The sequence below is a fragment of the Camelina sativa genome, chromosome 1 (assembly GCF_030686135.1).
Source record: "Camelina sativa cultivar CO46 ecotype springtype chromosome 1, ASM3068613v1".
In the NCBI taxonomy this organism is placed as follows: Eukaryota; Viridiplantae; Streptophyta; class Magnoliopsida; order Brassicales; family Brassicaceae; genus Camelina; species Camelina sativa.
In genome coordinates, this window is record NC_141880.1 from 15,753,764 (window position 1) to 15,776,392 (window position 22,629).

At 44.0% G+C, this 22,629-nt stretch overlaps 1 protein-coding gene and 2 non-coding genes across 3 annotated transcripts; 1 reads left to right on the plus strand and 2 right to left on the minus strand.

The window, feature by feature from the left end:
- Nucleotides 1–7,778: 7,778 nt before the first annotated feature.
- On the plus strand, nucleotides 7,779–7,885 carry LOC147949974 (small nucleolar RNA R71). Its single transcript, XR_015565508.1, has one exon. It is a non-coding gene; the product is annotated as a small nucleolar RNA R71 (small nucleolar RNA).
- Nucleotides 7,886–15,066: 7,181 nt separating this feature from the next.
- LOC147949975 (uncharacterized) lies at nucleotides 15,067–17,542 on the minus strand. The gene is made up of 5 exons (XM_087511659.1): nucleotides 17,140–17,542; nucleotides 16,348–16,875; nucleotides 16,215–16,291; nucleotides 15,782–16,158; nucleotides 15,067–15,631 (listed from the first exon to the last, which is right to left on the minus strand). The coding sequence occupies exons 1-5, from the start codon at nucleotides 17,540–17,542 to the stop codon at nucleotides 15,067–15,069; spliced, it is 1,950 nt and encodes a 649-aa protein (XP_087367785.1).
- A 3,399-nt stretch (nucleotides 17,543–20,941) lies between these two features.
- On the minus strand, nucleotides 20,942–21,047 carry LOC147949976 (small nucleolar RNA R71). The gene has a single exon (XR_015565467.1). It is a non-coding gene; the product is annotated as a small nucleolar RNA R71 (small nucleolar RNA).
- Between the last annotated feature and the right edge of the window lie 1,582 nt (nucleotides 21,048–22,629).

Genomic DNA, 22,629 nt, shown 5'->3' on the forward strand with positions numbered 1-22,629 from the left:
CACGTGCTCTGGCCTTCCGGCTCTTTCCTCTTTGGTTCTCCAGCAAGAGCAAGTTAGAGATTGTGTCAGTCCTGCTCTCCCCGACCGTTTTGCACATAGCTGCACAGAATGAGAAAACAAAAATGCAAGTGCAAGTGGTTTGAAAGGAAGTTAGGCTCGGGGTGGGTACTAACTTAAAATGAGCTAGCTATTCAGGATCAGCAAGATTGGCAAAATGAATAAGAAGTCCTGAATATGTGACACGTTCCCTATCCTAATGCCCAAAACGAGAAGAATTTAAATCCGGTTAGGTTCCAATAAAGTAGAGTCTAAGTCTTTCCGGTGAAACCTTAATGGGTTGAAGCTTTTCTGGCCAGGAGAAGGGTCCGAATGTGAAGAGGTATTAGCTCGTCTCTGTACTCTTAGTTCTGCAACAATGGTCACTAGGAAAAACGGTCAAACTCACAAATGGTTAAAAACATCACAGATTTCGGTCCTAATTCCCACAAGTTTTGGTTCGACTCACATGACAAACTGACTCAATAAAAAGAAAAATAAAGAAAACAAATGTCATAGGTGACCCTCCCCAGGACTTACCTCACACCGTCTCCGGTGTGAAAATAAGCCAAAGAGAGACCTAGACAAGAAGAAAAATAAAGATAACAATAAAAATGAAAAGAAAATAAGGCGGATAGGACAATGATGGTGTGTGTAACCGCGATCAGGCGTCGGAATCGTCTGGGCTCTCGCTCTCCGAACGGGCAAGGTGGCGCCTCCGACGTGGTGGTCTCACCGGTGGGCTTGGGTCGGCGGCGGTGGTAGTGTGGTGGCAGCAACCGCGAGATAGTGTCGTCAGGATCCTCCGCATCAAGCTGTTGTTCTTCTGCTGCGACTCGACCATCCATCTCCTGTACTCAGCGGTATCGGGCTCATCAGAGATCGGTGGGAGATCAAACTCACCCTGAGGATCGGATGATGTGAATGGTGGAACGCTGTCCTCGCGGTGGTGGGATGAGCTAGCAAAGTCCGCTGGTGGTGGATCAAACTGGGTAGGTGGAGGCGGAACATCTCCCAGAAGCAGTGGGGCGCGGGAGAAACGCAGATCATCCACCGTGGCTAGCTGCGTAAGCTCAGGAGCTGGGAGGCGAATGCTCCCCTGATTACCGTCAGGGCCACCGTACCGGTATGTGTAGAAGGGGTTGGCTAGCTGGATGACTCGGGAGTGGACCAGATGCTGTATGTCAATGCGCTCCCTCTGCTCTACACGAGAATACCTCGTCAGATCGATCCGCATGTGCTCAAAGAGATGAGTGAGAAGGCTGCCAATCCTCTCTGTACGGCCAGAAGTCTTGTGCCTAGCAGCACAGATCGTCTCAGCGAAGTGCATAGCCATGTTGCACCGCACATTAGATGGAGCAGGTGCTCTAGGAAACAGAGCATGTGCTCCGGGAGCCGCAGGTGTCAAAAAGCTGCACCCCAAGTACAACATCAGCAAGTCGTCGTGGTGGACTTTGTTCCCGATGTCACGGTTAAAGATGAGGTTTCTGAAGACGCGGGAGGCAATCCTGACTGCGGGATGCGAGATGCTCGTCTGGCTGGCCCTGTTGGAGCGGTAGGGCCCCAAAGCTATCAAGCTCCAAAAGGTGGCTGCCTCTAGGAACTTCCTCGGGAAGCTCATGTTCTCGTCCTCGAGATAGAACCCGTAATGGAGGCCGAAGTCATGCAGGGGCAATTCGTAACGGCGCCCGCCGGCCTTAAAAGAGAATGTGGCGCCGGCGATGGATTTCTTCTTGGGGTCAGCGTGTGTGAGTGTGGCGGAGGCGAGGCACTGCCGGACCAAGTCAGGGTATAAGTCTCCCTCTCAAGTGGTAAAGATCCCAACACGCGCTTGGTACAATATCTGGTAGACTTGGTCGTGCAAGCCGAGCATCTGGAGCGTGTCATCACAAAGAGTGCGGGTGGGCTCGATCTTTACGGACAGCAGCTTATTGTATTGGTTGGCGTCCCTCTGATCCCAAACTGTGTCAGACTCGGCGGGTAACGAGTCATCGTTCATGTTGAACGGTTCTCCCTCGCACCGTGGCCACGGGAATGATTGTGAATCGTCGGTTGGTCTCTTTGTTGTGATCTTTCTTCCCGAGGTAGAGCGTCTAGGGGCCATTTTGTACCTTGAGCGTGTGCTTAAATGGACTAGAGATCGAGGATTGTGGTGGATAATAAAGCAATCTAGTCTCAAAAATCACTGAAATCGGTCTATTTTTGAAAAAGTTAGCAATGGGAGAGAATGAGAGCTTCGACGGCGACGAGGAGAAGAAGAGAAGAAAGAAGGAAGAAGAAAAGAGAGAAGGGTTTGCGATTTGGTGGGTTACCTGGGCCTGGTGGGCCTGGGCCTGAAATTCATTAAACTTACCTGGCCCAATCGCTCTTCTCTTTTTCTTTTTTTGTTCTCAGTTTGCCGAGCATGTGCATCGGGTTGCTCGCGACCGGCGAGCATGTGCTCCGCATCTTTTTTTTTTTTTTTTTTTAGTTCGCCGAGCATGTGCATCGGGTTGCTTGCGTCCTGCGAGCATGTGCTCCGCATCTTCTTCCAACATTCCTGAAACCGAAAAGAGAAGAAACAAATCCTAAAAAGAAAAAGAAAAACCCAGCAATATATACCTAGTGGGTTGCCTCCCACCCAGCGCTTGTTTTAAGTCATTAGCTTGACTCGAAAGCTCCTTAGGCAATAGGAGGGTCGCCTAGGGCGAAGGTTTCACCCCTTGCGTGCTCAGAGGCGGCAAGATATTGTTTCAGCCTCTGTCCATTCACCACAAATTCTCCTCCTTTTGTGTCCAGCAACACAAATGCCCCATATGGTCTAATCTCCTTGATGGTGAAGGGTCCGGACCATCGTGATCTTAGCTTTCCGGGAAACAGTTTCAGCCTAGAGTTGAACAACAAGACTTGATCATTAGGAGCAAAGGTCCTAGTGAGGATCCGCTTGTCATGGTAGGCTTTGGTACGCTCCTTGTAGAGTTTTGAGTTTTCATAGGCGAGGTGCCTAATCTCCTCTAGCTCATGCAATTGCATCTTCCTCCTTTCATGGGCGCTCTTAGTGTCAAAGTTCAGCATTTTCACTGCCCAAGCAGCCTTGTACTCTAGCTCAACAGGAAGGTGACACGCCTTACCATACACCAAGTGAAACGGTGTAGTCCCCAGGGGTGTTTTGTAGGCGGTTCTATAAGCCCATAGAGCCTCATCTAGCTTCAGAGACCAATCCTTCCTTGTTGTGTTCACTGTTTTTTGCAAAATGCTCTTGATCTCCCGGTTAGAGATCTCAACTTGGCCGCTTGTTTGTGGGTGGTAGGGGGTGGCGACCTTGTGCCTCACTCCGTTCTTCTTGAGAAGACTCTCAAAGACCTTGTTAATGAAATGCGATCCACCATCGCTAATGACTACCCGTGGGACACCAAACCGTGGGAAAATAACCGACTTGAACATCTTGAGCACGGTCTTTGCATCATTATTGGGGCTGGCCAAAGCTTCTACCCACTTGGACACGTAATCGACAGCCACCAATATGTACTCATTGCCGAATGAGTTCGGGAAAGGTCCCATGAAGTCAATTCCCCAAGCATCAAATACCTCAACCTCCAAGATGAAATTCTGAGGCATTTCATTCCTCCTGCTGATGTTCCCTTGTCTCTGACATGTGTCGCAAGTAGACACGAACCGCTGCGCATCTCTGAACAAGGTAGGCCACCAATAACCCGCTTGAAGAGCTTTGGACACGGTTTTGAAAGTAGCAAAGTGTCCAGCATAGGGTGAGCTATGGCAATGAAACAAGACTCCAGGAACCTCCTCCTCAGTCACACACCTCCTGAAAACACCATCACACACCTCCTGAAAACACCATCCGAGCAATGCCTATAGAGGTAAGGCTCATCCCAAAAATACCGCCTAATGTCTTTTAGGAACTTCTTCTTCTTGTTCTCCACAAACTCAGTAGGTTCTTTCTCTGCTGCTAGGTAGTTTGCATACTCTCCAAACCAAGGAAAACTCGGCTGTTTGTTGGTGTCGATTGCCTTGCACGGGGTTTTCAGAGCATGTGCTCCCAGGCGGAGCATGTGCTCGGCGGGATCAAAGGTGACGATCGAGTAAACATGTTCTTCAGGAAGGCTATCATCCAAGGGTAGCTCTTCTTCTATCCTCATTCTTGATAAGTGATCTGTAACTCCATTCTCAATTCCCTTCTTGTCTTTAATCTCCAAGTCAAACTCTTGAAGCAACAAAATCCAACGGAGCAGCCTTGGTTTTGCATCCTTCTTGGTCAGTAGATACCTCAATGCTGCATGATCAGTGTGAACAACCACTTTGGAACCAACAAGGTATGATCGGAACTTCTCAAAAGCAAACACAACCGCTAAAAGTTCTTTCTCGGTTGTAGCGTACTTGCACTGAGCCTCATCCAAGGTGCGGCTGGCATAGTATATCACGTGCAGCTTCTTGTCTTTTCTCTGTCCCAGAACTTCTCCCACGGCATAATCACTCGCATCAGTCATGATCTCAAAGGGAAGGTCCCAATCTGGCGGTTGTACAATTGGAGCTCTAACCAAATCTCCTTTGATCGTGTGAAAGGCCTCCAAGCAAGCATAATCGAAATCAAACTTCACTTCCTTACACAACAGCTGGGTAAGTGGTCTTGCTATCTTGGAGAAATCCTTAATGAACCGTCTGTAGAAACCGGCATGGCCAAGGAAACTGCGGATCCCTTTTACCGAATTAGGCGGTTGTAAACTCATCATCACCTCAACCTTGGCTTTGTCAACCTCAATCCCCTTTTCAGAAATCTTGTGTCCCAGCACTATCCCATCTCTGACCATGAAGTGGCATTTCTCCCAATTCAGCACCAGATGTTTGTCTTCACACCGCTGCAACACCCTGCACAAATTAGACAAACAAACGGAAAAGGAGCTCCCATAGATGGAGAAATCGTCCATGAAAACTTCCATTATATCCTCAATCAGGTCAGTGAAAATGGACATCATGCATCATTGCAAGGTCGCTGGTGCATTGCACAAGCCAAACGGCATTCTGCGGTAAGCAAAGGTGCCGTAAGGAGATGTGAATGTGGTCTTCTCTTGATCGTCGGGATGGATTGGGATCTGAAAGAAACCTGAATAGCCATCTAAGAAACAGTAGTAAAGATGGTTAGCCAATCTCTCAAGCATTTGATCAATAAACGGCAAAGGAAAATGATCCTTACGGGTCGCAGCATTAAGTTTTCTATAGTCTATGCACATGCGATGTCCCGCAACTGTCCTAGTAGGAATCAACTCATCATTATCATTCTTAACCACTGTAATTCCACCTTTCTTAGGGACTACATGAACTGGACTAATCCAGGAACTATCAGAAATAGCATAAATTACACCCGCATCTAGAAGTTTCATTATCTCTTTCTTAACAACATCCTTTAGATTCGGGTTCAACCTCCTCTGATGTTCTACCGAAGTCATTGATTCATCTTCTAGATGTATCCTATGCATACAAAGTTCTGGTGAGATTCCTGGGATGTCATCTAGTGAATACCCTAGAGCATTTCTATACTTCCTAAGTTCACAAAGGAGCAAAGCGGTCTCTACATTGTTTAGTTCAGAGTTCACTATCACGGGGTATGTAGAGTTAGGACCTAGGAACGCGTACCTTAGCCCGGCTGGAAGTGGTTTTAGCTCTACCTTTGGAGCTCTTAACTCGCTCCAAGGACCGTCCGCTGACTTTACCGGAGCATGTGCTCTGGAATCCGGAGCAGGTGCTCCCTCGGCGGATTCCTCCCCTGATTGGTCCTCATCGTCTAGGATGGCGTAAGCTACCAGTTGCTGGAACCGTGTACCTGCATCCAAAATGCATGTAAAACCATCAGCTTCCTCATTCAAGAATCCATACTTACCCTCTGCCTTTGTCAAGGCAACCTCCAACGGGTCGAGAGTGAGAACTTCATCAGTAACCTCATGTGCAACCTCTGAACCATCATCAACCACAAAAGTCTGACCATCTATCATAGGTTTCTTGAGCAGCTTATTCATCTCAAACCTTGTGATCATATCCCCCAGCTGGAGATCGATCGCTCCCCCTTGCACATCTATAATCGCACCAGCTGTGCATAAGCATGATCTATCCAAGATCAGGGGGTCACGTGGTTCTTCTTCAAGTTCCAGAACCACAAAGTCTGCTGGTATAAGCGTGTCCCCTATCTGGACATGTAAATCCTCCAACACTCCTATGGGGCGCTTGGTGGATCTATCCGCGAATACTAACGAAATCCGTGTAGACTTGAACTTCGTGTATCCCAGCCTTTTAGCCACTGAGTACGACATAAGGTTCACACTGGAACCTAGATCACAGAGGGAGTTTGCAAAAATCGTTTTACCGATTCTCACGGATAAGACAAATTGCCCTGGGTAACCTCTCTTCTTTAGCACTTTGTTTTGCAGCACAGCACTGCACTCTCTTGAAACCATCATCACGTTCTCTTCCTCTGACACTCTCCCAGAAACTAACCCTTTCACATATCTCTTCAAAGCAGGTATCATCTGAACAGCATCAGCTAGGGGTAGTTTTACCGTCAATTCCCTCAACATCTCCTTGCACTTTGCATCCTCCAAATCCTTGCGAGATTTCTTAGGAGGAACATAGTAAGGAACCCTAGGGGTGTACACGCGTGCAGGAGGTACCTCAGTAGGAACGGTCTGATCGGGAGTCGGGAGCACGTGCTCGCTGGATGGGAGCACATGCTCGCCGGATGCTTCGGCTTCTTTTTGACTCAACGGTGGAGTCTCAGCAGCATGTTGAGGAAGGTATTCTTCAGCAATACCCTTGCCCTTGTCAATCCTAGCGGATGGTGCTTCTCTAGGGGGTAACTTCTTTCCTCCCCTTAGCTCAATCGCATTGACATACTCGTTCCGCGGGTTTGCTTCCCCTTTTCGGGCAGAGTCCCAGGAGGTCTTTTCATGGCTTCAGCAGTCTGTGCAACCTGAACATCAAGCTTCTTCACATGTGACATTACTGCCTCATACTTCCCATTAAGGTCATTGTACATGGTATCGACCTTAGCGTTGATTTCCACTGAAGCTTTTTGTTGATTCACCAAGAGTTGTTGCATCATGTTTTTCAGCTCATCCTGAGAGCTGCTAGCAGATGAAGGTCCCAACTGCTGGTTGGTGAAAGGCAGTGCTTGTTGAGCGCTTGTATATGCCTGCTGGTTCCCCCCTTGGAAACGGTTTTGAGTGGGCACAAACTGTTTGCCTTGGAAGTTGTTTGAGAAGGTTTTCTGATAACCCATCTGATTCTGAGCTCCTTGCTGCGGATACACTTGATCCTGAGGATTCTCCACGTTGGTGCTTCTGTAGGACAAATTCGGATGGCTTCTGTAGTTTGGGTTGAAACCCCTGTTCTGCACAAAACCTTGCCCACTCACATAATTAACCTCCATAGTTTCATCCTCTCCATCACAAATCTCCTTAGCGAGCGGCATGTCTCCGGTCTCATCGAAAAAATGGACAGTTTTCTGGCTCCCCTTCAGAAGAAGGTTCACCTTGGCTGTCAACTCGTCAATCTTTTGCGTATCAACACTGTTGACCTTCACGGACCTATCATACTCAGGAGCCTTGTTGCTGGAGCTTGCAGCTAGGTTCTCAATCAACTGATATGCTCCTTCCTTAGACTTTGTCATAAAATTCCCATTGCTGGCCGAGTTGAGAACGTTTCTGTAGTCCCAGTTAACTCCATCATAGAAAATGCCCAGGATCTGTTCATCACTGAATCCATGGTGCGGACACTCTCTACTGTACTCTTTGTACCTCTCCCAAGCCTCGCAGAAGGCTTCTCCAGTGTGCTGTTGGAACGATGAAATCTTGTTCCTCAGGGCAGCGGTCTTAGCCTTGGTGTAGAAATGGTCCAGAAACGCAGACCTACACTGTTCCCATGATGTCAGAGACCTAGGTGGCAATGACTTCAGCCAACGTGAAGCTCTATCCGCAAGAGAGAAGGGAAAGAGCTTGCACTTCAGAAAGTCTGGCGGTATCCCATTTGAACCAGTGGTGCTACATATCTCCTCAAAATTCTCGATGTGGTCCATCGGAATCTCAGCTGGGAGACCGTGAAATAGGTGCTGCTTCACTAGAGAGATCATCTGTGGCTTGATCTCAAAATCTTGGTTCGGGATGGTGGGAGGAACAATCGCCGCTCGGTTGGTGTAGGACACATGCGGGTTGTCCTTGTCCCCAATGGACGGTTGCGGCGGCGCGGCTCTTTCGTGTTGAGCACGGAGCAACTGCCCCAACTGTTGTCGAAGTTGCTGCAACTCGGCAGCCATATCCTCATTGTTTCTGTTGTCACCCATGTTGACGGATTGAAACTTTCTGTTCTTGCGGTTTGTTCTTTCTGCCAAAGAGAGCTCTGCGGCTGACAAAGCAACTAGTTCTTCGGTGTTGTTTCTTCTTGTTGATCTTCTTGACATGCACCTGAAACACACGCAAAGAAGAAGCAGAAAGACAAATCAGTAAAGTCTTAGTCTAGTAATTTTGCCGAAAACCAAAGGTAAAAATTTGGTCCCCGGCAACGGCGCCAAAAACTTGATACACAGAACTTTAAACCCTATGTTCCTACTGCAAGTGCACATCAAAGAAGTAGTACTTAGGGGTCGAATCCCACGAAGACCAAGTTTTACTCTATGGTTCTATTGGTTCAATTTCAAGCTAAGACAATTCAAAGTTGGGTTTGTTTGGTAACAGTAACGCGATTAAAACGGTATAAAAATGCAATAAGCAAAACACTAGATCAGGGGTAATTTTCGGGAATTTCAGAGATAGCAACTAAACAACTATTCAGGGCATAGATTAAGTACCAGTCTAGAACTCAAACATAAATATAAACTGATCCATTGTCGTGGTATCAATAACTCTATCTGATCGATTCTGTGCGGAAACGCGGAGCACATGCTCAGACATCCGGAGCACATGCTCGGCGGTCCATAAACCCTAAACTGTCGTTTGAGCCCAGAATCGCAGACAAGCATTAAAGAACAGGAATGATAAGTTCACAAATCACCTACACATCAACTTTCGCAGGTCTAAGATAATTTGCCCACTAATGTTTTTTTCTAGCAACTTATTACACTTTTGATGAACAGATAAACCTAGAATCATAGATTGGGTGATCAAATCAACCTAAGCATTAAGTCTAACAATAGTGAAGACAATCGATTATATAAAGCCCTATTTGTGTTCTGTTGCTAACCCATGAAACCCCTTTTGAAACCCCTAATCTAGCAAAGAAAACTACCCAGACATAGAGAAATGAATCATAGCAAAAGATGAGAAATTCAATGACATAAATATAAAAAGGGTTCAGAGAATGCTTCACAAGGTAGCCGCTCTTCTCCCTCTCACCAAAAACGTCGCCCCAAAAACCCAAAAGAAAAGAGTATATTTTCTCTCCTAAAAACCCTAGGTTAAATAGCATACAAGTAGAGAAAAATAAGGAAAGAATCCAAATTCAAATCTTCCTATTAAAAAGCGATCTCAGCCCTCTTTCTCTCACAAAGGATCGCCTAAAATAAGGGGAATTAGGCAGGGAATCGGCGCCTAGATGCTTGCCACGTGTCGTCATGAATCCGTAGAGTTGGGAGCATGTGCTCGGAAATCGGGAGCATGTGCTCCTGGATCTAAAATCAGCTTTTCTGCTCCAATTCAACTCCTTTCTGCTCCGATTGCTCCTGCTGTTCCAATCCTTGCTTTTAGCTTCCTAGCCTCTTATTATAACCTGAAAAGGACTCAAACAACTACAAAACTATCAAATAAACGGGGTCAAAGTGAGTCAAAACCGTAACATATCAGACTCCAACACCACCGGCCTCATAATCCTGGCGCAACAGCCACACATTAATAACTGCTCTGGTCATAAAACCTTGACCCATTGGTCAACACATCCAAAACCCGAGGTTAAACCACCGTCAACCTCTCGAAGTTTACATTTAATCGTTATGTTTATACTCACAACCAAGGTATTGCTTGCTCCCAACTTCTCCACCCTTAGGTTGCAACCTTTGAACCATACCGATCTCACTCTCAGACCAGCGTCTTCGAGTTATACCGTCTCACTCTTGGAACACAATCCTCCAGATCTCGGTATCAGGGGAACTAGTCATCCCGTCAAAGGAACTTAATCCCCTCTGCCACTCTCGGAGCCCCCAGCCCCTCGAGCTATCGGTATTCAGGAGAATCATCATCCCCTCAGGAACAACAATCCTTAATGACTATAAACATCTCCCGACCAAAAGTACCTCCTGTGGTCCAAGTATAACATTGCAATGTTACACCTGCCCACTCAACTTCTCATATAAACCTGGATTACCCACCAAACAGAGAAGTATTTGATCCAACTGCATATGAACACCTATATGCCCCTCTAGGCTCAACACTTCTAGAGAATCCCGTACCAATCATCTACAACTGCTCCATCCTCCTACAAAAGACGGATAGTCTGCAACATCCGCAGCCCTCAGCTGCACCCCACCTCATGCGGTACATTGGAGCCTGCACTGGTATCCCTCTCAGTAACCGCTCCCACAACACGCCAACAGATTCGCCAAGCGAACATCTCGAACCTGGGCTCCACCTGCTGCAACCCCACACTTGGGTTCCCAGCACCCCCGGCACGCTCACCGGCTAACCCCCTCTGGTCACTCCTGATACGCTTGCGATCCTACGGCATACCTCTTCGTGGAACTCTGGAACACACACTCGCTGGCCTTGGAAACCTGTCCGACCACGACCACGACAACGCCCACGTCCACGACCAACAACTCAAACACCTTTAACCACTGCACTTCCAAGAACAGAGGCTAACAAGCAATCTTAACATAACACAAAAACACAAACTCACCGTGGAATCACAATGTAGGCTCGAAGAGGATGTTCTAGGACTTGATGCCACACACAATTGACTAACTCACATAATCAATCAAGACATGCAATCCCAGACAACACAACAGAAACCTAGTGAACCCAAACCTAGAACCTTAAGGGCTCTTATACCAAACTGAAACGACCTGACCCGTTTTTTTTGTTTTTAATAAATAATAATAATAATAATACTAATAATAACTAACTACGACTAGTGGTCCCATACCCACTAGCCACCTAACCACAATCACAAATAACAGCGGAATAACAATACTAAATAAATAACCAATAATAATCCATAATAGAATAACCAATATCCAATCCTAACCATGCAATGTCAAACAACAAGAAACACCAAACCGGCAATCCTAGCAATGTTTTTAATGACCCAACTTTAGCAACCTAGCAATGCCAGACAACATCCAATCGAGTCACTAGAACATCTTCCTCTTCATTGCCTTGATTCCACGATCACACTTTGCCTTTACCTGCACCACAAACACAAATTGAGATGCATGAGTATTTGATAAATACTCAGTGAGGAAATCCTCCCATCTACTGGGCTATACACACAAGCAATAAGATCTCTCATGCCACAAACAACAACAATAAAACAAACCAGGAACATGAACAAGTGACCCGACACGATCCGGTTACTGTCGGAAGAGTGTCGACCGATACTAGAAGGTGTGGGGCGACATTGGACATCTGGTGTCGACCAACACCACTTGGGTGTCGACCAACACCACTTGGGTGTCGACCGACACCTGCTCGACACCCCCAAAACCCTAACGGTGTCGACCGACACCTCCACATGGTGTTGACCAACACTCGCTAAGTTCCGAATCTTGCCTCCAAACTTCTCCTCTTCGTCCCACACAATCCCATGAACGAATCCAAGCCTCAGGAGCTACGAAAAACTCACAAACAACCAAAAACAAACAACCAAAAAACACACAATATCACAGAAACAGAGATCTTAGCTTAGATAAGACATGGTCATGCACTCACCTTAGCCAACAAAGAGATCTAAGCGCAAAGGACAAAGCTACCACCACAAAAACCTTCCCACCATGTTCATAGCCTTGGATCTTCACTCTCACAGCAAGATCTCTCCAAAAATGCCTTCAAATCTCACAAACTCTCACAAGAACTCTTAGAAACTGTTTTCTCCTCTTTCTCTCTCAAAAACAACAAACGGCGACCAAGACAAAAATAAAACACGACCTAGGTCGTTTTCCCACTTAAATATCTCGGTTCAATGGTTTTTCCTAAACCAAACCGGTCCAAATCGATAATTAAATCAATCTGGTCGAACTTGAAATAAGTGGTGACGACCGACACCACATGAGTGTCGATCGACACCCACCCCCAAAACGCAGAGTTTTGGTTCGCAGGTGTTACACATTTGGTCTGAGAACAGCTCCGATAAGCTCAGAATCTTCAGAAGCAAAGATGATCTTATCGAAGTGAAGACTTAACATACTTTCAATGGACCAAAGCCAACCTCTGAGCATTGCATCCTGTTCCCATAACATCTGGGAAAAAGATACTCGACTATGCAGTAAAACAGCCTCAATATGATCTCTCAAAACCCAAGCCGCTCCACTCGAATTTGAAATTTTGTCCCATGACAAGGCAAAGTTGCATTTCAACCAACCAAGCGAGGGGGGGGCAACCTTTTTTAAGCTGTGAACGTTCCAACTTTACTCGCTCCACAGATTCCTCCACCAACGACTGTGCATGAAGCCATTCCTGAACATCTTCTCTGATTTTGATAATCGTTTCAAGAGGACTAAAGCTTTTCCGTTCAACGAAACACAGATTCCTATTTTTCCAAAGTTGCCAGAGAATCCATGGGAAAGTTTTTCTTATCTCAACCTGAACTTTAGTGTTTTTGCTTGCCAAAAACAGGAAGTACATGTTATGGTAAAGGGACTGAGAATCAAAACCATTTTCCGGAGTCGGGAAGTTGTAGAGAGCCCAAATTTGTCTAGCTACCGTACAAGAGAACAAGACATGATTTGTTGATTCACCTTCCAAACCACATTTTTGGCATCTGGAATCGAATTTAAGCCCTCTCTCTAGCATCTTATCTGCAACTGGGATGCAACCTGAAATTTCTTTCCACATAAAAGTCTTAATCTTTGTGACTGTACTGCACCTCCATATCTGGTCTTTTAAAGGAAGAATTGAAGGTTGCTTTAAAGCCTCTGTAACAAGCTCAATCTTCTCTCTTTGATAAGCCGACCAATACCCAGATTTAACTGAATAAGCCCCACTTTTAGTGTGTTCCCAAATAAAGAAATCTTTTGACAGAGGGAAAAGCTTCTGCTTACAAATCAACTCCACATCTCGAGGGTAAAAATGATGGTTCGGAACTGACAAATCCTAAGAAAGCGTTGAAGGATTAATCAGCTCTTTCACTTTGAGATCCAAATCAAAAATGATGTTCTTCATCAAGGGCGCTCTCATAACCCCATTAAGTAACCAACGGGATGACCAAACATAGGTAGACTCTCCATCACCAATCATTTGTCTCAAACCTCTTTTTAACAAATTCCTAACATGGAGAATGCTCCTCCAAGCATATGAAGGTCTATCTCCAAGATCCGCGGTTAAGAAATCTCCATCAAAATATCTACTTTTGAAGAAAGAAGCAAACAAGTTGTTTCCTTCTTCTAGAATCCTCCACACTTGTTTTGCCAGCAAAGCTTGATTAAAGATTTGAATATCTTTAAACCCAAGACCACCTAAATGTTTTGGCAAACACAATTTATCCCATCCCTGCCAATGCATTTTCCTTTTATCCTCTACTGAATCCCACCAAAAGGCTGGCATAGCCGATGTCAGTTTCTCACATGTCATTTTTTGTAACTTGAAACATGACATGGCGAACACAGGCATTGCCATTGCCACCAATTTCAACAGGATCTCTTTTCCACCCTGAGATAGCGAACGTGCAAACCAGCCTAACATCCTACTTTTCATGTTGTCGTAGATATAGGCTAGCAAGTCTACTTTGGAACCGCTAAAACACTCCAGTAAACCCAAATAAACACATGCCCCTCCTTCTTTAAAAATCCCCAACTTTTCTTGAATAAGGGCTCTGACTCCAATATCCACTTTGCTACCAAATGTAATTGAAGACTTGTCCAGATTGATCAACTGACCTTTAACTTTACCATAGTCAGCCAGAATTCCTTGAAGAGTCAATGCCTGGTGAACTGAAGCTTTGATTAGAAACAGAATGTCATCTGCAAACAGGAGATGATGAATCGAAGGACCAGTAGAAGAAAACTGTATCCCATTTATGCATCCATCCAATTCAGCCTTATTAAGCAAATGTGTCAAACCCTCATCGCAAAGGACAAATAAAACCGGAGAGAGTGGATCATCCTGTCTTAAACCACGTTGCGGATTAATAAGACCAAAAGACTGACCGTTAATTAGAACTGTGTAAGAGACTGATGACACATAGTACACGATCATATCCACCCATCTTCTTTGAAATCATAGAGCAATGAGCACTCCTTCAAGAAAACTGCACTCCATTCTATCATAAGACTTTGACATGTTAGTCTTTACCGCCATAAAACTCTTAGAAATGTCTTTATGAGTTCCATGAACTGCTTCATGAGCAAGAAGGATGTTGTCTGAAATCAACCTTTCTGGGATAAAGGCTGATTGATTAGGTGATACGATCTCAGACAATAGCGGTTGCAGTCCTGCCATCAAAACTTTTGCAATCACCTTATATAACACAGAACATAGACTGATCGGCCTTAAATCACTCATCAAAGGAGAATTGAGCTTTTTGGGTAACATACACAATTGAGTGAAGTTCCATTCTTTGGGGAAAGAACTAGTAACAAAGAAATTTAGAATCTCCTTGGTAACCTGGTCACCTACAACCTCCCAATACTGTTGGAAAAACAGCGCAATCATACCATCAGCACCCGGTGAACTGGAGGGCTTTATAGAGAACACAACATACTTAACTTCTTCTTTTGAAACCGAGGCTATTAACTCTTGATTCATTCCATCTGTGACTCTAGGTTGAAGACCAGAAAGCATCTCTTGCGGGTTGAAAGGCATAAACGTGGAGAACAGAGTTTGAAAATAAGAAGCCGCTATTTCACCTTTAGAGGCTTCCAACTCTATGCATTATCCCATTGATGTCAACTAGCTTATCTAAGCCATTCTTGTTCCTTGCATTCTTTACTGAAGCATGAAAGAATTTGATATTCTTATCACCCTCCAATATCCATTTAGCTCTACTTTTCTGTTGCCAATGACTTTCTTCTTCTCTATAAGCTTTAACCAACTTGCTTTTCAGATAATGCAACCTATCAGCACATGGATCCAAAGAGGATTGAACCAATTCCAATTCAGCCTCTAGCCTCGTAATCTTTTCCTTGGCATTAAGCTCGTTGGTCTTTTTCCACTTGCTAAGAGCTTTTCTGCAATTTCTAATTCTCGATGAAACCAAAACTTCAAGAAGTCTAGAAGACTGGTTCCAAGCAGTGATAATAGCTTCTTTAACCAAAGGTTTGTGCAACATACACTTGTCGAATCTGAAAGAGCCTTTATATACCTCTTGAGAAGAAACCAAATTCACCAGAACAGGGCGATGATCTGATCCTCTTTTAGGTAAGAAAGCTTGATTTGCAGGAAACTTCAATAGCCATTCTTTATTTGCGAAACACCTATCCAATTTTCATTGAATCCAGTGGCTCCATCGTCTTCCCCCAAGTGAAACAATTCCCTGAACTTGATAATTCACTCATCCCATAGTCTTTGAGCATACAAGAAAAAGGAATTTCTTCATTGTTTAAAATTTCATTGAAATCCCCAACCATACACCAACTTCCTTTCTAGAAATCCCTAATCTGGTAATGTGTTCCCAAACATCTTGTCTAAACTGCATATTCGGATTCCCATACACACACGAAAGAAAGAAACTATTAACTCCAAACTGTACAGACAAATCCAGCACATTCTTATCTTCATAAAGAACCACCATATCTACACTTTTCTTCCGGAATAATGCAAGACCACCACAAGTACCCACATGATCAACGATATAAACATTCTCATAACCCAACCAAACTTGAATATCTACAATAACATCTTTACAGTTCATTGTTTCCATCAAGAACATGATCTTAGGGAAATGCTTTTTACGCAATTCCATAAGACGAGGAATTGTCAGATCTTGAGGCCGCCCCAATCCCTGACAATTCCAACTCAGAATGCTCATCAGATAGTGGAGAGTCCCTCCTTTGGGACTATCAATGGTGCTTTAGCTCTTCCAGCCTTGGATACACCTTCCAAATCACCCTCTGCTTTCCTTTTTTCTATTGAACCTTTTGAGAGTCCCGGGGATTTGATCACATCTTCTGCCATAGTATCCCTCTCTTACCTTTCAACATTCTAGCTTTCTTTGGTTGCCTTTTCCTAGGCTTTTTCTTTTTATAACTATAGCCGGAAGGATTAGCTTCAGAGAACCCTATCCTATATACCAAAGAACTAGCCTTAAAAGAATCAGGAGCAGAAGAAGAACCAGACAATTCCCCTTTAAAGCTTTCCAAAGAACTATCACCCTCCCATTCATACGACGCAAAAGGATTAAGATCTCCTTCCAATCTTACATGTCCAACCTGATCAACCGATTTTGAATCTGCAGAAACTTCTTCTGATTCATAACTAAAAACACACCCTTTACCAACGTCAAGGCTATGCGTGATGATAGGCACCGACTCCAGACTAAGCACAGATTTTTGAGTGAAAGGGGATTTCTCTGCTTCAGCAACTGACTTTTTCACTCTTTCTCTTTTTATTATCAGATCTTCCCAATTTGCTGCAATAAGATACTGGCGCATTCCTTCCAGTACTTCAAGAGCAATACGAGGACGCCCAGAGATAGGGTTAATTCCTACTTGTTGCTCCTCTAAACTCCATACAATGGATCATAGGCTTTTAAGATAGGAGAAGGGATAAGTTTTGGTATTAAGACGTTGGTAGTTGTGACAACGATTTTGAACTCTTTCATAGTGAAACCTAATTTCTGCAGATTGGTTATGAGGTAGCCCTATAACTTTAGACTTCCTCAAAAGTTTCGATACATCTAAGTGGATTTGAGCTCTCACATAAGGATTGGCTTGAGTGATATCCGAATCCAAGGCCACTTGAATAACTTACCCAATAATTTCACCGATTGATGTTATCGCAGGAGTTGTATAGTGGTTTATTGGTATGTTACGGATTTGAACCAAGACAGTCACAAATTGAAGCGAGTTAGGAGGCGGAACTTCTGACCATCTCTCCACCACAATACCCCATTCATTATGCGTGTGAAATCCTTTCTGAAGAACATCCTCCAAATCATGTTCACTCGAGAAGATGAATTGGAATTTCTCGTTGGAGAAAGCAATTCCTCTAACTTTATCATACTTTTGCCATTTCCTCGGCATTTCGTGAATCGCTCCAGCCACTAACTGGCAATCTGGATTCAGGATTCTTCCAACAACACTCAGCTCATTTCGTTCACACAAACTGAATTCCGGAAGATTAGGAAGAAAAAACGGTACCTCCTCTTCTTCCAACGACATCGCCATTAACGTTTTATCCATTGCTGCCGACATTCTTCCCAAACAGAAAACAGGTTTTCCGAGAAGAGAAACAGCTAAACAGATCTACAACGGTACCAGAAAACAAGATTAAACTTTCTCAAAACCGACCAAGCAAACCTAGATCTACTATTCAATGAGCAAGAACAGTAGATAGACACTAGATTTGAGAAAAGGAAATGAGAATTAGGGTCTCTAAATAGATTAAACAGGATATAAAAGCTAAAGGGAAAGTGTTTTTCCACGCTCAAGCTCTATACACTAAAAGATCAAAACCTCTTTTAGAATAAGAGAGTCTTAACACAAAACTTTCTTTTTCCTCAGTGATACCATATCTTTCTCAAGATCAAAAGAAAACAAATTTTTAGGTGAATGTTATGTTGTAATATGTCAAATAGCGCTTATTTGGAAGTTTATAGAATATATGTTATAATTGCCCACAAACTTGTTTTAGAGAATATCATACTTGGTAAAGAACTTCTCCCAAATGAGAAATGAGAGTTCTTGTCTTCCAGAGTACATGTTTACATCCCATCATATAGTATATTCCCATGAAATTTAGGATCGGAAATGGGACGACGTAGCGGCCGAGCGGGACAAAACTTATAACATGGAGTATTTTGAGAATTGTAAGTTATCATATATGGTGAATTCTTATGTATGTGATTGGAGGTATTTGGTTATTTTTCTTTTATATGAGTTGTGTGTATTCTTGTAAACTCATTGTTGATAGTGGATATCAAACTAATCCTTGTGAGATGTATCATAAATCACAACAGGATGTATATTTCAAACTACTTAGTATAAGGTCTGAATAATTCTTATATTACCAAGTGAATGAGTTGCTACATATTTATCCAACAGAGGAGTATACTAGGGTTGAGATATTTACACTTAGATCCCTAAACTTATATTTACATATATTTATGTCCTATACGCCCCCTCAAGTTGGAGGGAGCTTTGCTACACCCGGCTTGAAACATGCGTCAGTGAACTTTGCTCGTGGGAGTGGTTTGGTGAGTGTGTCGGCCAGCTGATCATGAGTCGACACGTGAGACACTCGTAACATCTTGTATTGTATCTGATTACGAACAAAGTGATAATCTAGAACAATGTGTTTCATCCTTGAGTTGAAAACAGGATTTGCGCAAAGGTAGGTCGCTCCAATGTTGTCACAATATATGACCGGTGTGGTCGGTAAGTGATAACTATCTAATTTACATGTTTTTAGCATACTTTTTGTCCATTTTTTGCATTGTTCATACCCTTAACTTAGCATTTTTAGGTCATTAACTGTAGGAATTCACTTTTAGGCCATTTAGGGTGTTGCATTTTTTCATTTGCATATTTTGGATGAAAACAGGTGCTTAAGAGCCTCAAATGGGAAAAAACAAGGACAAACCCGAGCATGTACCCGAAGGAGCCATCGAGCTGGAAGAAAAAGTCCGAACCCCAACGCGATCGAGGAGGATCCAAGAGCATGAAGAACAACCCGAGGACGAACTCGACCACATCCTCGTGTACCACATCGTGTAGACCCTCGGGCAGGACTGAGAAGCTAGGTCAAAGGGGTTTCCATATATAAACCCCTCCTCCTCTTCCTCGCAAAGGAGCACGCTGCAGACCCTCAAACCAGAGAGCGAGAGCTTCTGTGAGAGAACTGAGCGACTCAAACACTTTTCCCATTTTTTTTGGATTTTATTTCATAACTTTTAATCATTTTCTTTAGATTTCTTTCTTGTACTCTTATCCCTCGACTTTATCGTTGAATATAATGCAATTTTCCTTCATATTTGTTGTTTTGTTTCTTGCTATGATTTCCGAGTAGTGAAGTAAAGTTTCTAGGGATGGGATAGATGATTTTTGTGTTCTTGATTGGTTAGGATGTCTTAGTTGATTGAATATGTTTAATACATTTCCTTCTAGATTGGTGTTCTTAATGTTGTCAACAAACCGAGAGGGTGAGATTAGATCTAAGGTGTTTTACCATCGAGAGGTGTAGATGAGAAGCCTGAATCAACCAATGCTAGAGGTTTACTCACTTAGCCTAAGAGATTAGATGAGTAAGGGGTTTACTGACAATAATGAATCGGATCTTAATGCCTGCTTGGTCATGTTTCTCCAACGAAAGTTGGGTAGGGGAGTGATCAATGTTGATTGTTTCTATCACGAGAGTGTTTTAACAAGATTTTAGAGATTCATTGTCTAGGAAATATTTGCTTGAGGCATGTAAGGCATCTGTACTGGTTAGGAACACTTAGGATTCGATTACCCCATCCTTAGAAGCTTTCGTATTTTAATTGCTTGCATTTTCATTCATCACTCGATATCTTACCCAATCAGGTACACGATACCCTGCATCGAGTAACCCCTTGAGTTGTTCATATTTCATTTGCTTAGTCGATCACCCCCACCCGATCCTGTACTCGAATGCTTGCATCGAGTGCTTAGGTCGTGTGGTTCTTTGTTTATACTCTTTTCTTTTATTATTTTAGGATTGTTAGATAAAACCCATAATTGTTTGGCTTGACTTGCATTGTTTTGATTGCATCCTTCCTGGTAGCATAAACAACCATTTGGATTGATAACCCTTTGTACTACAACTGCATAGGGAATTGATACCCTGGGTGAAAAAACTACTATCAATTTGGCGCCATTGCCATTTGGTTGATTTTATTTTGCTACGTTTAGGATTTCAGAACTTGCTAGATCAAGTTCTTTTGTTTATATTGGTTTGGAGTCTGACTAGTTTGCTTTCGTTCTTGTTTGTTTACAATCTCAGTTACAACCCGAGCACCCACCCGACCTGTCACTCTATCGCCTGGATCGAGTAGACCCTCGTATACACACTCGGTTACTTTCCTGTGCTTGCAAACATGATCCAAAGGTAGCCAGAACCTGAGTCCTTTCATTGATAACATCGACAGACCAAGGCTACTCAGACAACAACAAGTTCAACCGCAACCAGCAATCATTGAGGAGACAATGAACAATCAAAACGGTCCACCAGCTCCTCAAGCAAGGACCAACATAGGAGCAGGAGATGCTCCATCTACTCACACTCAAAGGGATGGTATTGTGCCACCTGCTGTCCAAAACAACAATTTTGAGATCAAGAGTAGTCTCATCCAGATGATACAGAGTAATAAGTTTCATGGATTGCCAATGGAGGACCCATTGGATCATCTGGATGAATTTGATAGGCTATGTAGCCTTAGAAAGATAAATGGAATTAGTGAGGACGGATTCAAACTCAGGCTTTTCCCAGTCTCTTTGGGATACAAAGCACACATCTGGGAGAAATCACTGCCCAAGGAATCCATCACCACTTGGGAAGCATGCAAGAAGGCATTCCTGGCCAAATTCTTCTCTAACTCCAGAACCGCAAGGCTGCGAAATGACATTTCCAGCTTTGTTCAGAAGAACAATGAAACGTTCAGTGAAGCTTGGGACGTTTCAAGGGATACACTACCAGATGTCCTCATCACGGTTTCAGCAATGCTTCATTGTTGAGTACACTTTACAGAGGAGTGGTCCCCAAGATACGGATGTTGCTGGACACCACAAGCAATGGTAACTTCCTCAACAAGGATGTTGATGAAGGTTGGGACCTAGTGGAGAACTTGGCTCAATCTAATGGCAATTACAATGAGGAATATGATCGCTCTGTGCGATCTACGGAAGAGGAAGATGCCAAGTACAACAGGGACATGAAAACCCTCAATGACAAGCTCGACAAGCTCCTCAACCAGCAGCAGCATGTTCAAGCAATATCAGAGGAAGAGCAGTTTTTACAACAAGATGGGGAGACTGTACAGATAGAGGATGTTCACTACATCAACAATCAGGGAGGTTACAATAAAGGGTACAACAACTACAAGCCCAATCCGAATCTGTCTTATTGGAACCCAAATGTTGCCAATCCTCAGGACAAAACTTACCCATCTGCGGTTCAAGGGAACCAGGTACAACAGAAGCCTTTCGTCTAGTACAATCAAGGCTATGTACCTAAGCAGTAGTACTCTGGCAACTACAACCAACCACCTGGATTCCAACAACCTCAAGGTCCGCAAAACCAATCACAAGAAGCTGAGTTACGCGGCCTACTTCAGCAAATGATTCAGAATCAGGCTTCAGCATCTATGGACATCGCAAAACGGTTCGTAGAGATGAGCAACAAGATCGACTCAGGATAGAATGATTTGAACGCAAAGTACGAATCGCTCAATACTAAGGTTAGATACCTAGAAGGCCACCACAATAACCAACCGGCTCCAAAGATCAACCAACTCCCAGGAAAAGCAGTTCAAAACCTTAAGGATTACGCCACTGCCCAAGTCATCTTCCTTGATGATGACTATGAGGATTACCTCACTGAGGACAGTGATGTTCAAGATGGGGAGGATAGGGATAACTCAATGATAAATGAGGCCAAGTACTACATATCCGAGCATGAACCCGAGCCTTCAACCGAAGAGACTGATCGAGTTGATGATGGAGCACTGGTTGGGAGATCACAAATCGAAGAACGACCCGAAGCAGAACCCGATGACCTACCCGATGAGGGTGATCGGATGATTCATCTATTAGATGTTGAAACGAGAGGTCAGCCTCAACCACCTGTAGCAGCAGAAGGGGAACAAGAAGAAAGGTTCAATACTGCACTTGACATCCAACTGGAGGCGCTTGCAGAGCGTATTGCAAAGCGTAGAACTCCACCTCCTAAGCTTCTGCCACCACACGAACTTCGAGAGGAATCCGCCAAGGAGGCAGCTCGGCTAGAGAATGAGGTTAAGGAGGCTGTCAAGGAGATTGGGTTTGAAATTCTCAGGAGTGGAGTGTGCTTAGATCCTGAGCTGCGAATCGAGGAAAAATTAGAGGATCCTGGTTCTAGCTGATAGAACAGTCAGACATCCTATTGGGATCATAGAAGACTTGCCACTCAGGACTGGAAGGGTGGAAGTTCCTACTGATTTCATGATCCTTGATATGGACAAGGAACCAGACGATCCACCAATTCTAGGAAGGTCATTCTTGGCAACAGTAGGCACTGTGATTGAGGTGAAGCAAGGAAA